Here is a 15,645-nt window from a genome sequence, read left to right as displayed (position 1 = left end):
TCCTTGGTTTGCTTTTAGAATCAGAAGAGGAAGTAAGGTGATAAAGATCCCTTATTCTGGACAGCTGAACACCAGCACAGCTAGGGACTAGTACCTGTGTTTGCAGAGGTGTTAAAGGGCCCTGGGCACCCAGGATCGTGCAATCCTCTGGTCACTAGAAAAAAGACAGGGTTATGCATCTCTTTTTGAAGTACCTTGGCTTCTGGAATAGGCAAATGTACCTTTAGGGCATGACCACCAATACTGGGAAAACAGCTTGTAGCAGGATAAAGGGGGACCTAGGCAAAAATTTCCATTAGGGACTGGAACCAAACTCAGGTCACTGGCTTCAGAACGACCAGAAAGTCTTTCCTTCTGTAAGTGCTAGAGTTCAGAAACCAGAGAACTCTGGCTGGTCGTCCTCACTGACCTGAGACCTGTCCTGCGTGGTTGCTCACAACCTCTGTACATGTGTTCATGCACTCAAACCTGACCGGGTGCCTTCAAGGGGCTAGGCACTGTGCTGAGGCCAAGTCTCCAGCCGTGAGCCTTGAGCCATGAGCCCTCCCACCCTCACTGAGCTCTCAGCCTGAGATAGGCAAAAAGGTGTTAGAAAAACCAACACTGACAACATTTGGTCACTGTAGCAGTGGTTCCCAGCCTGGCTGCACATTGAACCACCTGGGGAACTTTTAAAAATTACCAATGCCTGGCTCCCACTCCCAGTGGGCCTTAGTGTTTTTAAAAGCTTCCCAGATCATTTCAATATCCAGCTGGGTTGAGAATCACTGACCTAGAACATAGGAGTTTGATTCCCAGGTTGAGAATCACTGACCTAGAACATAGGAGTTTGATTTACAGTCTCAGTTTCTGTAGATGAAGCATAATAATAGTATCCCAAATGCCACTAAGGCTTCAAAGCGCTTTCATTTGATCACCCATAAGACCAGGGTGCTGTGGACCCCATCCTCCCTGCCATTCTTTTAACAAAGACAGCTCATAGCCCCAGAGACCCCCTGGAGGAAAAAAAAAAACTCAGCAGGAAGTGGGTCCCCAAGACGACCCCCTACCAGCATTCTTCTTGCTCCTGCTCCTCTCTGTGGGGAAAGACGAGACCAAGACAGGACGCATGGAGTGCAAGCAAAGAAGACAAACACCCTGTCTGGTGCCCTTGAAATGTGCTTCTTCATTTGAAAAATGGATAGAGTGGCTAAACATTAAAAAATAATAATAACTAATAAGGAAACCCAAAAGAGATTGCAGGCATGAACACCAGAGTTTTGCTTTTACTGCTCCTGTACCTATCCTCTCAGTGTTTTCAGAAAAACAACCCTGAGGCAGCAGAGAAAGGCTCAGGGAAGACCCTCAGACCCTCTGAGACGGCCATCAGGGAAGCAGGGGCTGCTCCGAGGCCAAGGGTGGGGGCTCCTCCGGGACTAGGCTGTTGTTGCAGCTGGTTGGCGGGCAGCCACGCTTGGCTGCAGCACGGGGGAATGCTGCACCTTCTGTTCTCCTGGGCTGTTTCTCATACGCATGTCCGCCAGCGTGCAAATAAGGTTTTATTAAATGCCAAGTTAGTGCTCATTAACAAAGAAAGAGGGGCACTGTCAGCAAGCCGGTGTGACAATCCCCGCCCCCGTGGTGTAAGGTGCAGGGGCGTGCGTTGGTGGGTGGGCGTGCAACCTCCAGACCCGGAGGTTCAGCTCAGGGAATCCAGGAGGAGGGTTTGGCCGTTAGCACCAACTGGGGCCAGCTGTGTTTTCCCTCGGCCCCTTGGAGATCAGAAGCCAGTGTTCTCATCCTCAAATAATCCCAACACGGTATCCGCGGCCTGACTCCCACCCCGCCCGTCCCTATACGTACAGTCACGCACACCAAGCGCACGTGCCTGCCGGGGCGTGCGCACAGGCAGGCACGCGCACGCGCGCCGCACACCCAGGGACCTGGGTGGACTGTCAGGTGGCGGGATTTTTCTCTGAGGAGATTTAGGCCCTCCTGGTTTCAGCGGGGCGGAGATAGCTTGAAAGAGCTTGGCTTCACCTGCGGTCTTCTCGGGCTTGATGCCCCTAGCTGGAAAACCAGCAGCTCAGGCCTGGGCCCACGGTATCTGTATCAAGTAGCGTGCGCGCCAACGCTACCTGAAACGTTGCACACCTCGTAAAAATGGTATGTCAGTTTCGGGTGAGGGGTTGGGACGTTTCCCATCAGATTTGGCCCAAGGCTTGCATGCCCCTCCTCCTCCTTCTCCTCCCTCTAAGGTCCTTCCTGTTTTCTCTCCGACTCTGCTGCACAGCTTTGAAATCTTGCTGAGAAGCAAATCTGTCCCTTCTGCTTTGAATGTTTATTTGTGGAAGTTCGGCAGGGGAACGGAGGCTGTGCCAAGACCTGCCACACTGCTGGGAAATCTGAATTTCCCTCCCTTCCCCCTTCTCAATGGATGTTGATGGAGGAAATTTGGCCTCACAGGCATTTTGGCCCCCGGTTTTCCCCTTTGCAATCGCTTTCAGTGTGGCACAGTTCAGTTTTCCTTACTTGCCCTCAGCCACTATTCTGTCACAGTTTTTACTTTTCTGACTTCATTTCACCTATATCTCTTTCACTGTGGGGTGGCTGAACACTGATTGGAACGCGGAAGGACCCGGTCTTGGGGGGCTGACCGTATGCGCCTTTCAATGTCCTGCTTTGTTCTTGGCTCTGCTCCCTAACTTGCTGAATCGTGGGGAATAAATGTGGGTGGACTGCCCCATGTGAGGTAGCCATGGTTTCTGTTCTCTGGGATCTTTCATTGCAGTTTGTTAAATTCAACTTTAGCGCATTTCAATTTTCAGATAATGGTGCTGTATCACAATTCTCTGGAAAAGCCCCAGTCTCCAGGAATTTATAATGAGGTTCCGTTAATGACTTAACCTCATGATTTCCTCTCCCTCCCGATTCTGAATCTTTGGACTGACAACTTTCTCCCACTTCTGTGTGAGTTTTGGGAGGGAGGGAGAGAAAGGAGTGATACCCAGTGCCAGCAGTATGGGCGAGGGGCAGCAGCCGTTGGATGAAAATAAAATGATGTCAGAAATTAGGGTTTTTGCTTTTTTGAAAATTATAAAGCTCACAGCAAGTATATTTGGTTTATAGCATTAGTATTTGTTCTGCCTGCATCTGTAAAACCATGTATCTATTACAATCAAAATCTCTACTGGGTGAATGGATTTCGGTAAAGAAATAAAGAGGAAATAGGAAAGAGAAACATTAATGTACATTAAATGTGCATCTGGCCAATGGGCTTGATTGTTACTGGTCTACTTCGATTTCTTGTGGGCCCCAGGCATACAGGAGGCCAGAGTGTGTTTTCATGATACATGAGATGTTATTTTCATCAATTTAAAAGGAAAAAAATACTGAGAGGTCAAAATGAAAATCAGACACAACAGGACCCCTGCGAAAGTTGCTCTTCTGATAACAGGTCCTGGGTCCTGGCCTTTGCTTAGCAGATACAGATTGAGCACCAATGTATTAGGAATCAGGTTCTCTCCAAGGTAAACTGGTTTTGAGAAGGATTTTGGCCTCTGATAGTTCTTAACCTTTTTATGAATTAGGACTACCTTTGAGAATCTGATAACAGCTCTAAACCTTTTCCCTAAAGAAATAGAAGTTCACGTGGACACACAGGGTAGGAGTTCATGGAGTCTGTGAAGCCAGGCCCTAGGTTAAGAACTTTTGCATTAAAATTTCTTTCTTACCTATTGTTAGTATATGTCCTTCCCTCAAGTGTCTCATAGTCACAGATTCTTCCTTAACTCTCCTTATGAAGTAATCAGCTTCTCCCCTGAGCATGGGACGCAGTAGTGAGAGGACCAGAGGCTGGGCAGCCTGCTGGAGCACACACAGATCTGGGGGTCAGGACACTGGGTCTTGGCTCTGGGTTGGCCCCTAACTTGCTGTCATTTAAGTGACAGTTGGCTTACTTGCTACACTTGCTCCCCATTTGTAGAATCAAGATAATAAGACCTATGCTAGTTGTCTAATGTGATAGTGAAATTCACATTAGAGAAGAGATGGAAAAGCACTTTGAAACAAAGCATTTTTGCTCTTACCAAAGCAAGAATGCAGCCACTTTGCAGAGGCCCCGTTGCTCCCTTGTCATTGCTATACTCCCAGAAATGTTCTGCTCAAACACTTAGGTAAGACATTCTCCTTTCTCAGACCCCTCAGACTAGCAAGAGTCTGTCTCACACATTGACCTTTCAACTGCCCTTAGATTCCAAACTCAGTTTTGCTTTCATCAGCCACAAATATCGGGACTGAAGTCACAACAGAGGAAAAAAGGCCTAGTTTCTTTGGAGCCAAGCAAAGTCCCATCACTTGTCTGTTCACATACTCCAGAGCCCACCCTCTCATTCAGATGCTCTGTCCCTTCCAGTCTTGGGAGACAGCATGTCTCTGTGACCTCTCCTGGTAGAGACAGTTTGGCATTTCCCCCAACCCTGAGTGATTTAGTCTGAATTCTCCACTCATGACGCATTTCCTGGTACTCAGGGTGTCCCCTCCTGGTTGCCCCCTCACCACTGAAGTCTGCTTCCTCTCTTTTCATCTGATGCTTAACAACTGTCAGGTTGCAACAAACATACTTCAAATCCACATTCTCCCAGTTGCCCAGCAACAACTTCCCTCCTGGATAAATCTGGATTTCCTGTAGCAGCAGCCCAGGACTGAACACAGCAAGCCTGTACTGTCTATCCACAGCTTCGTCTGCTTTTCACCTCTGTCTGGGTGCTTTCAAAACAGCAGTTCATCCTTCACTCCAGAACCTTCCACCAGCTCCCAAAGGCCATGTCATCCCTGTAAATACACTTTTAACCTGAGGCTACCTATTTACCCTTGTGTTAGATAGATCCTCAGCTTAGAAATAATACTGTTTTCCAGATGGTCTTTTTTGAATCGGAGAAAGTGAAACAAACAAAAATCTCAACTCACAAAAACATTCTTTTGTGTGTCGGCAGAGTGGTATCTGTTTGATTAATCTATTGGGTCTAAAGCATCAGCAAATATTGCTCAAACAAGATTTTTTTTTTAGTAGCTAATCTGCTTTATTCTTCCTTAGCAAAAAATAATATGTAGTCCCAAAGGACAGACATATTTCTTATCCCTTGAGAACCCAAACAGAAACCTAGTATAGAGTCTTTTTGGCTGCCAGCTAGGTCCTTCTATCCATTTCTTGAATACAGATCAAGGCCCAGGGATCCCCTCCCCCCACTCCCAGACCAACCACACACACATGATGGGAAATGATAGGGACATACCCTTTCCATAGCCCTGTTTATATATCCAGTCTTTCTAAGGAGGCCTAATCAGACCTTGAACTTGGGTTGACAGTGTTGAGCCCGGTTGTGACATGGAAGGGTTACTTGGTATTTGGGAAATTAAGAGAATGTGTTGGCATAGGAAGCAGTGGGGTGCGTGTGTGATTGAGAGACAGAGAGGGAGGATACTTGCCATTTTGGTCTCTGACCTTTCTTCCAGAAATGTTTTTACATTTCCATTCAAATAAACTTATAGTCTCTTCCGGTTCTTTTGGCAGGAACAATCCATGTGAATTTGAATAGATAATGGGGGAGGAAACCAAAGGAAGAGGAGATCCCTGGGAAAGTTATTTTATAATTTATGGCAACATCAGTCAGACAGTTGGTGACTAGATATGCATGGAGAGTTCTCTAGAGGGGGCAGGCACTGTTCTGAGAGGTAAATGGTAAAAGATGTGAATACGAGACCCCCATCATTTACCATCTCCACTGGAAAGAGCTAGGACAAGAATTGCAGATATGGTATAAGCACATTACTGGAACTTAGTAAATATATGAATAATGAATATTACTATTAGCAAGATCGAAAAAGAGAATATTAACTAGATATAAAAATGCATCTCAAGCTGTGTTCCTCCTGTCTCCTCTCCCCCAAATTCCTGGTCTTGTTCTTATCTGGCTATGTCTCTAGTCACTCTCTTCACATTCCTCCCTCCACCTGGAATTCCTGGCCCTCCCTTTCCATCCACAAACACTGTCCTCACCCTCAGGATCATCACCTTGTCTTCTTTCGAACAGTAACCTTTCCCGTCCCCAGGTGGAACTGACCACTCCTTTCCTGTAAGTCACCATTATATCTGTAGAGACCTACCTCATGGAACCTAAAACCTCAATATACTGTCTTTTCCCCACTAGATTATAGTTAATTTACTCATTAATTACTATAAAATATTTGTTGAGCATCTGTTGTGCACCATGCCCTGAAGATACAAAATTAAAGCCTATCTTTATGCTTACTATGCTTTATGTTTACAGTATAGTGGAGAAACAGACACATTACAAATAATAGTAAACCAATATAACAATGATAAATGAATGCCCTGAGAATTCTACTAGCAGCTAGGAGGAGCACCTAATTCATGGGGAAGGAAGGCTGAAAGAGCATGGTAGAGAGGGAAGGAAGACTTTCTGGAGAAGTCAAGGTGGTTTCAGACGAGTTGACAGTGGCCACTAGGAGTGGTGGTGAGAATGGGGTGGAATGGGATGGATTGGCCATTTTATTTATTAGGCTCTGAAGTGATAGGTGTAGCTTTGCAGAGGCCTACAAGAATGTTTGAGACTTGAAAATAAAAAAAATTATGGCTCTGAAATACAAAGAAAAAGCTTTAAAACTGAAATTAATAAGCATTACATTGAATGTTTAAGGAAGATAATATTATTCAAGTTTAGTTAAATTTAGTATTCATAAAATTTTAAATTCAAAAGCTTGTTTGTAGTCCAACTTTATAAACATTCCTAAGTATTTGCAATGATTGCTAAGAAATCATATTGGATCATTCGTTAAGTGAGCTACCCAAAGCTAAATAATTTCAAAAGCAAAATTAAGGGCCTTCAAAAGTGTATATGTAGAAATCTATCTATATTGATATGTAGATATGACAGAGACACAGGTGCTTTTCACCTGTGTGTTGGTTGAATTTGACGCAGGATGGAGTTTTAAGAGCAGACTATGCCTAGAACCTATGGAGGTAAAAGAGAGGGGATGGAGAAAAGATGTCCATTTATGTAAAACACAGCCTCCGATCATCCTCAGCGCACAGTCAAATGAGGAAAATAGACAACAAACTCACAAAGAAGGGGAAGTAATTAAAAACAGTTGGAGCTGGTGACTTACTGATGTCCAATCTCTTCGGACACATGAATGTGACAGTTCTTTATTTTCCACGCTCTGGGTTCCTAGCCCCTTTTGGGTTCCTTCTCATTACCTAGGACCTGGTTGCTTTATTTCTCTGCACTTAGGACTCTAGTCCTTGACTCCAGCTTCCTCCCATACCAGTTTTTCATATGTCCCTTGGCTACCCTCTTTGCAATCTGAGGGCTTATCCTGCCCCACACTCAGACTGAATACCAGTTCCTAGGTCTCTAGGCTGAGGATTTTGACAATGGAATGGGAATGGGTATGGATCAGTGATGACTTTTAGGCTTTTAGCTTTGGTAACAGGGCAGAAGTTGGTGCCACCAGCTGAAGAAGTGTGCACAAGAGCAGAAGCTGGTCTGGGGATGGTGATGTGATTAGTTTAGGATGAGTTGGATCTGGGCAAAGGTCCAGCAGATGGTTGGAGGTAGAGGTTGGGAGTAGAAGTCATCAACAAAAAGGTAGCAGATTAAATGATGAGGGGAATGAAACTATCCAGAGAGAGTATGCAAAGTGAGAGGAGTGAGGCCACAGAGGCCCTCAGGAACCTCAGCACTGAAGAGAAGGTGGAGGCAGAAGAGCTCATGGGAAAAATCAGAGAAAAATCAGAGCAAACCAGAGAAGAGCAGTGTCACAGACATTGAGGAATGAAAAGGACATGATTAAAAGTGTTGAGAGAAGCAGAGAGGTCTGAAAACACAAGAATCAAAACTATCTATTAGACGTAAAAACTAGAAAGAAACTGGGGATTTAGCTAGAATGTTAGAGCATCTTGGTTGGATGGTGAGGATGGAGGACAGAAGTATTGGTGATGAATTGATGTCACTGAACATGGACTACTTTTCCAAGAAATTTGGGAATAGAGAGTGGAGGAAGGCAGTTAGACTGTAGCTACCAGGGAATAAGGCATCAGAGGAAGTTCTCTCACATGTGAGGATCTTGAGCACATATATGTGAGAATAGTGAAAGGAAAGCTGAAGATACATCAGTGAGATTCTTGAAGGTAAACTTAATTAAAGGGAGAACTTTGTTTTGATCATTGCAATACCCGCCCCCCCCCCCCAGCACCTGGCACATAGCAGACAGTCTATTCCTATTTGTCAAATGTGTAGTTATGTCACTTAGAAACTGTAACAGAATGCTGAAAAAAACAATGGGTTTCATATTCTTTCCAAAGCAGGGTCCTGCAGTAGGTCATTCAGGAGTGATGTGGAGGCTCCACAAATTTTCCCAAGAACCCAGGCTCCTCTTCCATCTGCCACTCATCCCTAGCATGTGCTTGTCATCTGGTGATCTTGAGATGTCTGCTCTACCTCTCTCAGCACATCAGTGTTCCAAGCAGTGTTCCAGTGTTCCTCCTTCAAATGGCGTTCCCCAGAAGCCCCACTTCGTGACTTTTCCTGACACCATATTGGTCCAGTTTTGTCACATGATCACCCCATATACAAGGGAGGCTGGGCAATGTAGTTTTTTTAAGCTAGGCATTATCACCATTAGCAAAATCAGATAGACCTACATATTAGGAAATGTAGAAAGAAGTCCAGCTCTATGGAAGAGAAGCAAGAGAGAAGGCTAGAGGGGGAGCCATGTACCAGTTCATGAGAGGCCATGTGTGTATAGCACTGATACTGACTCTTTCTCCTGGAGGCAGTAGGGAGCTATATAAGATCTTTGAGCAGGAGAGGTGACATGGTTGGATTGGCCTGTTAAGTAACTCAGGTTACAGTTTGGGGAATGCATTGGAAGGAAGGAATCTAGAAGTTAGGGTCCATCAGGAAGGCTATTCTGATGAAGTGTTCTGGGAGAGAGGCATGGAGAGCATGGGCAAAGGCAGTCCTAGTGAGGAAGAGAAAAAGGATAGGAGGGAGTATTTATTTAGTATTCATTTATTCAGCTATTTACTTATTTTTGCTTGTAAATAGCCTCTATTTTTAAAACTTTCTATTACAGAAATAAGTACAAAAGTTGACTAATATCATGAACTCCCATTTATCTGTCACACAGCTTCAGCTATTTTCAACATTTGGCTGTTATTATAATCTGTTCCTCACTTTTTTTTCCCCGATATCTTTTTTTTTTTTATTCTGAGAGAGAGAGAGAGAGAGAGAGAGAGAGAGAGAGAGAGAAAGAAGGTGCAGAAGGGGCAGAGAGAGAGAGAGAGAGAGAGAGAATCCCAAGCAGGTTTCACACCGACAGCACAGAGCCCCATGCAGGGCTTGAACCCATGAACCATGAGATGATGACCTGAGCCGAAATCAAGAGTTGGACACTCAACCACCTGAAGCACCCAGGAGCCCCTCCCTGAAATCTTTTAAAGCAAATCACAGGCAACATATCATTTCACCCTTAGATACTTCGTATGTATCTCTAACAGATGAAAACTTACTTGTTTTAACAAAACCACAATTCTGTGATCATACCCAACAAAACAATAATTCCTTAATATTATCTAATACCCAATCATGTTCACTTTCCCTCTGATTGTTGCAGTTGGTTTATTAGGTTCAGAATCAAAATAAGGTGCACACATGACATTTTATTGCTGTATATCTTAGAGATCTCCTTTCATCTCTAATAGATCCTATTGGATGTACTTAGGAGGTGAATCAACAGGAGTTGGTGATAACTTGCCACTGGCATACATTTTTACCTGCTGGTTTCCTCACTGCCTACTGTTCTCAGCCCCACCCTCCCATGGAATGAAAACAGGAATTAAAGTGCTTTGCCCAGCGTATGCTGAAACTATTTTCAAGGAGTTTGAAAAGAAGTCCTGGCAAGACCAATAGCTAGGTTCAGTGTGAAGGTTAAGGAGAGAAGATGCTTCTCAGTGGTGTAGTTTCAGTGGTGGCTTTGCTGCTACTTCCTCTGGTAAATTGTTCTCCTGTCTGCTTTGTAGCTCTCAGAACAAAACCTTTCATTTTCCAGCTAGAAAATGAGCTAGAAATGCTGGTGTTCCATGAGTGTGCCTATATTTATTCTCCAGTATCCAGGTCAGAGAGAATGCGAGGGCCTCTGCACCTACAGCAGGGGGAAGGGAGGGCAGGACCACTGCTTGAAATGGGAGGCTAGACTGCTCACACCCTAATTCCACCTGCTTCTCAGCTATGCCGTGGCTGGATCAGCCCACCCATCATTTAGGAGAACCACTTTGGCACATAAAAAGCTGAGGCTTGTGGCTTGTGGTCCACAGATATTTGAGTCAGATATTACACATTGATTTTGTTAAAAATGCAAAGCCCCTGCAGACCTACTCAAGATGCACTTTGAAAACCACCATCTTAAAACTTAGAATTCATTCCTAAAAGACACAGGATCAGTGGTTCAATCAGTTCTGAAACTATAAAGAATGAAGCCATTCACTCAGGACTAGAACTTGGTTCCAGGAAAATGAATTTTTCAAATTGGGCTCAGGTTTGGAGCCAGCAAATTTGTGGGCTTCCACATTCCCCATATAGATGGAAAGTGGTGAATAGTTTTGTGTTGTCACATGGGCCTGGGATCACCAGAACACCGCCATCAACTAGATAATCTGCAAGGAAACTTTTCAAAGCTACAGCAGCAGCTTTAAAAGCAGGATGACATAACTAGCCAAATCTTCCATATAAGAAAATAGTGTTGAACAGAGGAAGAGTCACAGCCTACTCGAAAGGCCACAAAGGGAGCAGAGACGTGAACAGTGCGGAAGCCTGAGAGTATCTGCAGAGCCCAAGGTACACAGATGGGCACCTCTGCGCACAGCCTTCCCTTACGGTCCAGCAGCTGTGCTGTTTTCCTTCCTCCAGGAGGCCTGTTTGATGTTGCTAAACCAGCAATCAGAATCGCTTTGGCATATTTAATGTCACGGTGAAACTATTTGTGATTGGCTAGCTCAGCGGCATCACTCGGAATTGATTTTTCTCAATTAGATAAAACAAGTTTGCTTTTGAAAGTAATTTAGCAGAAGAGGTCCTGTGATGAAAAAAAGGGAGGAAATGTTTTTCAAGCATACAGGAGATCGGATAGCACCCATGTGTATACGTATAACCTATACATATATATATATATATATATATATATACACCTATAAACTTTTTATATATTTTTTTCCTATCAATCATAGCTTCCCACACTCCTGGACAGCAGTTCTCCAGGTATCAATCTGAGATCCTGGGGAAGAATATTATCTGTTATGTCATCAAGAATTCAAGAGGTAAGTAGCCTGATGATACTAATGATAATTTTATTATATCTTTCCACCATTTTACCACACTTACTATATCAAACAACTTAATTTTACCTTAGATCTGTTCAAGGAGAAGTACTGTTTGAACTTTCCATCTAGTAATTTCAAAGCACCTGTTCATATCCTAAATTATCTGTGCTCCTAGGTTGGAGGTAAAAAGAAGGGAACCATGGTTCTGATTTCACACCTAGGAAGAAATGGCACCTTGTCTTGTGTGGCAGATTATCAGTGGATTTGCATTGAATCTAATTCCTTCCAGTATTGATGTGGTTCATCCTCTTATGCTTTTACAATTCACCTAAAATCTATACTGCTAATAGCAACAACATATACTTACAGAGTGCTTACAGGCACTATTTTAAAGTGTCTTAAATATATAGGCTCGTTCCATCATAAAATAATTTACATTTTTGTGAAAGAAGTGCATGTTTTAATTAACATCTGTTTGCCCAAGCCTTTTCCATATAGGAATTGATTCTCCACTCAATAGATGAAAACTACTGGGGGCATAATAATGAAGAGACAAGTATGATCACTACCGTGTGAAACATGCAATCTAATGGGGAAGAGCAATGTAAAATAAACAGTTACCTTCAAGTGTGATTATGAAAGGGAGGCAAAGCTGAAGTCTGATTTTCGCCAAACATCTCTGCCCTCCAGTATTTCTCAGCTGACTTGGGCTTAGCCAACCTGGAAAATTGCATTGCGGAATCTGTCTGCATAAAACTAAGTTCATCCTGAGCAGGGTGTGAGTGCTGCTATGAGGGAAAGTTAGAGAAAGGTCCATTGTACTGATGGCCACCTGTTCTAGTGGGAGTCTCTGACATTCTTTTCTTCATAAGCATTTAAAAAATTCTTAGCAGTATAACAGGGTAGAAAATGGTAGAGAATGTGAAAAAAGTTCCCAAAACATATCAACACTCCTCATTCCGTGTGGGAGTCCCAGAAGTCTTCTTGCCTGTCTAGATAGCAAGTGTAAGCATTTCTGAACTGGGTTGCAGCAGATGGCTCAGTTTATATTAACTGATACTAGACCATTTGACCCCAGAACAGCCCCTTCATCTCCAAGTGCTTTGATTAAATGAGCAACATAATAATGATAATAACCTCTTTCAAGACTTATCATAAGACTTACTGTTGTCGAAGCAATTTGAGATTCCAACTTTATTATTGAAGCCTAGACTGTGATTATAGGCATGACTCACAGTGTGGATTCTACACAGCACTCAACACTTTCAGAGGGCAAGTGTTGGCATGTGGACAAAGACAGGGATGGCAGGTAAACATCACTTACTGAAGTAGGGGGAACTGTTTTAAGTCTCCTGTGATTTGAATCCTAATGTTTTCTTTTTTTTTTTTTAATTCCCAAGTGCCTTTGGAAATTAGTAGTAAGTGTGTTTGGGGAATAAAAGCAGCATTGTTTTTATTTTGTATTTTCCCCTAAACCAAAGCCAGGTGGCATATGGAACCTGAGACTCTGACCACTCTGGCAACCCTCAACTTAGTTCTTAGCATTACAGATCTACCTTCAGAGGATGAGTCCAGCAAGGACCACAGGTACCCACAAGGAGAGGAGAAGACCACCAGCCTGTTCTTAGTCTGGTGCAGAATTTACAACGTGTTTTTCCAAGAATGGAGACTTTGTTCTATATTTGCTTGCATCTTAAGTCACACACACACACACACACACACACACACACACACACACACACACAGAAACTACAAACTACACATTTCAGGGAAATAGAAGAATTCACCTTTGATAAAATTAAGCTAATAAGAAGGTAATTTTCCAAATATAAGAAACTAAATTCTAAACTACTTAGCCAAAGAAATTTGCTGTGATCTTGCTTTTTTAGGACGGAACCATTCCTTTATCATTTCATTTCCATTTTTTTCCAGTATCCCCATCTTGAGGGGTAACAGAATCCAAGAACTGGCTTGTAAAGAAATATTCTCTACATTTATCCAAGGACATATTACCAAGGAATTCAGATAAAGGGTACTGGAAAAAAGAAGTGATAGGAAAATACATTGGAATTCACTCTTTGATTTTCTTTGAGCCTCATCCTAGTTTCCTTTTAGGCCCTGAGTAGATGGAAGAAGGTTTTTATTTCACAGCTAGAGTAAGAATTGCTGAGAATATGTATGTTTTCTTTTCAATATGAAAGTTAAACGCATATGTGGAGGTCTCCCCAAACTTTGCAGGTCTGGCATCACAGTGATGATGATTCTAACTGCCTTAAAATAACCCGAAGCATTTGCCTTGCCTTAGTTCGTTCATCAACCGAGTGTTCAAGACTTGCTGTGGGTGACCAGGCCTCTCATGCAGGCTGGGGGTCCAGAGACCTTCACACAGCTGATGAGCATCCTGTCTGACCTCTTGTGTGGCTATCCAGAGGGAGGAGGCTCTCGAGTGTTCTCCTTCAACTGGTATGAAGACAATAACTATAAGGCCTTCCTAGGGATTGACTCCACAAGGAAAGATCCTGTCTATTCTTATGACAAAAGAACAAGTAAGTTTTCTGAGTCATGTGTATGTAAAATGGCATCTGATGTTGGTTAAGCTGATGGTTTAACACTTCCAGGGAACCCCAGTCCTGGGGTTAAGTTGGTTTTGTTAAGGGGCCCCAGGCAAAGAATCTTCTTCCAGAAAGTCCATTTCCCCTTGGAGGAAAGGGGCAATGCTCATAAAAACATTTTGGATATGAGCCAGGGAAAAAAACTGAGACCCACTTGGAAGGGGAACAGAGGGGACATTTTCCACTGATCTGACTGAACCAGGGTTAAGTTCTGAAGAAGGGAAGAAAGATAAATGAGGAGGCAACCCAGAGTTACAAGCAAAGCTCGGGTCAGAAGGGCCCTGGCAAGTAAACACGGCTGCAGGATGTTTTTACAAACACAGTGCAGTGAAATTCTGTGTGTGCAGTACTGAGTTACGTTTCAAATGGCAGGTCCCTGGCAAGCCATCTTTCCCGTCTTTTATTATTTTGGGAGGGGGAGGCTTCTGTGGGGTACGGGAGGGTGGAGTGGGGAAGAAATACAACCGGGTGACCTTTTAGTTAAAAATTGAAAAGAGGCAGCAAGGCACGCACCAGAAGTAGCTGTGCCCTAAGATAGCCCACACGACAAATTAAGCAGCTATGTGGAGGGAAATTGTTGAGACTAGAGCTGAGATTCCAAGGGGAGGCTTTGTTTGGCTTCTTGTCCCTTGCATGTGATAATGGCATCTGTTCCTTGCTATAATCCCAGGCAGGCTTCTCAGCCTCCTTTTAAAGCAGAATAAACCACAGGGCAAACCCCATCCTTTGTTTCTCTGATGAGGCCCTTATTGAGATGCACTGTGGCATTTTGTTACTTACTAATGATGAGCTTGTTATTGGTGGGGTACAGCCTATTAATTTAGGTTATTTGTCAAATCCTCCAGCATAGAGTTGAATGAGACATGTGATTTGAACACACTAATGACTATGTTTAGCTCTGAGCAACTGGAGTTTTTTTAAAATCTGTCCCTTCTCTCCTGGCAGCGACCTTTTGTAATGCATTGATCCAGAGCCTGGAGTCAAACCCTCTCACCAAAATAGCCTGGAGGGCAGCAAAACCTTTGCTGATGGGAAAAATCCTCTTTACTCCAGATTCTCCTGCAGCTCGCAGAATACTGCAGAATGTAAGGTCCCAGCTGGTCTTGCCCTTTCTACCTTGGACCTCCCAGAAGAATGAGAGAGTGAGGAAGAGCATGCGCGCCTGTGCACATGCACACAGGCAAATGCACACAGGCACTCAAGTACTCATATTCCTCTGGTAGCTAGCCTTATGTTTGTTTTTTGCTTAGTGGAGTCTTGGGTTCCTCCCCCATCCACAGTCATCATTGGAATGCTTTGTGCCAGAGTCACTGGCTGGGTCCTCCCTTCTCTACAAAACCTACAATGAGGTTTTCTTCCCCAGAGCCTGAATTTTATCTAATGGAAGGGCTCACTGTTCTCTGAACCCTGGCTACCCAGGAACAAAGGGAAGAAGGGAGGAAGAGCATTTCCTCCGAGGGAGTCCAAATCTAGCTTTAATGAGGTTCTGAGACAATAGCATCATCAATATTACATGTATCTCTGAGGTATTAAGAAACAGATTCTGTCATTGTGGAGGCTGGGAAGTAGCATATTTTTTCTGGGAAATATCAGTAGACTGAGAAAATAAAGACGCTTCCTTGAAATCCTTTCTCAAACACTGAGGGTTTGTGA

The 15,645-nt window shown here is 43.6% G+C and overlaps 1 protein-coding gene across 3 annotated transcripts in view; it reads left to right on the top strand.

The window, feature by feature from the left end:
• ABCA4 (ATP binding cassette subfamily A member 4) overlaps positions 1-15,645 on the top strand; it is a 132,736-nt gene that overhangs the window by 24,534 nt on the left and 92,557 nt on the right. For 2 of the 3 annotated variants that reach the window (XM_086717598.1, XM_086717597.1), the window contains exons 7-9: positions 11,288-11,377; positions 13,686-13,926; positions 14,938-15,077. In XM_086717598.1, coding sequence (XP_086573724.1) covers positions 11,288-11,377; positions 13,686-13,926; positions 14,938-15,077 — 471 coding nt within the window. Of the gene's footprint in view, positions 1-1,911; positions 2,146-11,287; positions 11,378-13,685; positions 13,927-14,937; positions 15,078-15,645 lie in introns of those variants that run through there. The other variant, XM_086717599.1, reaches the window with a different exon arrangement.

Source organism: Puma concolor, chromosome C1 (assembly GCF_028749965.1).
Source record: "Puma concolor isolate L17-30 chromosome C1, mPumCon1.1.hap2, whole genome shotgun sequence".
NCBI classification, from domain to species: Eukaryota; Metazoa; Chordata; class Mammalia; order Carnivora; family Felidae; genus Puma; species Puma concolor.
The sequence above is the reverse complement of the archived record's forward strand: the minus strand, read 5'-3'. Positions and strand labels throughout refer to the sequence as shown.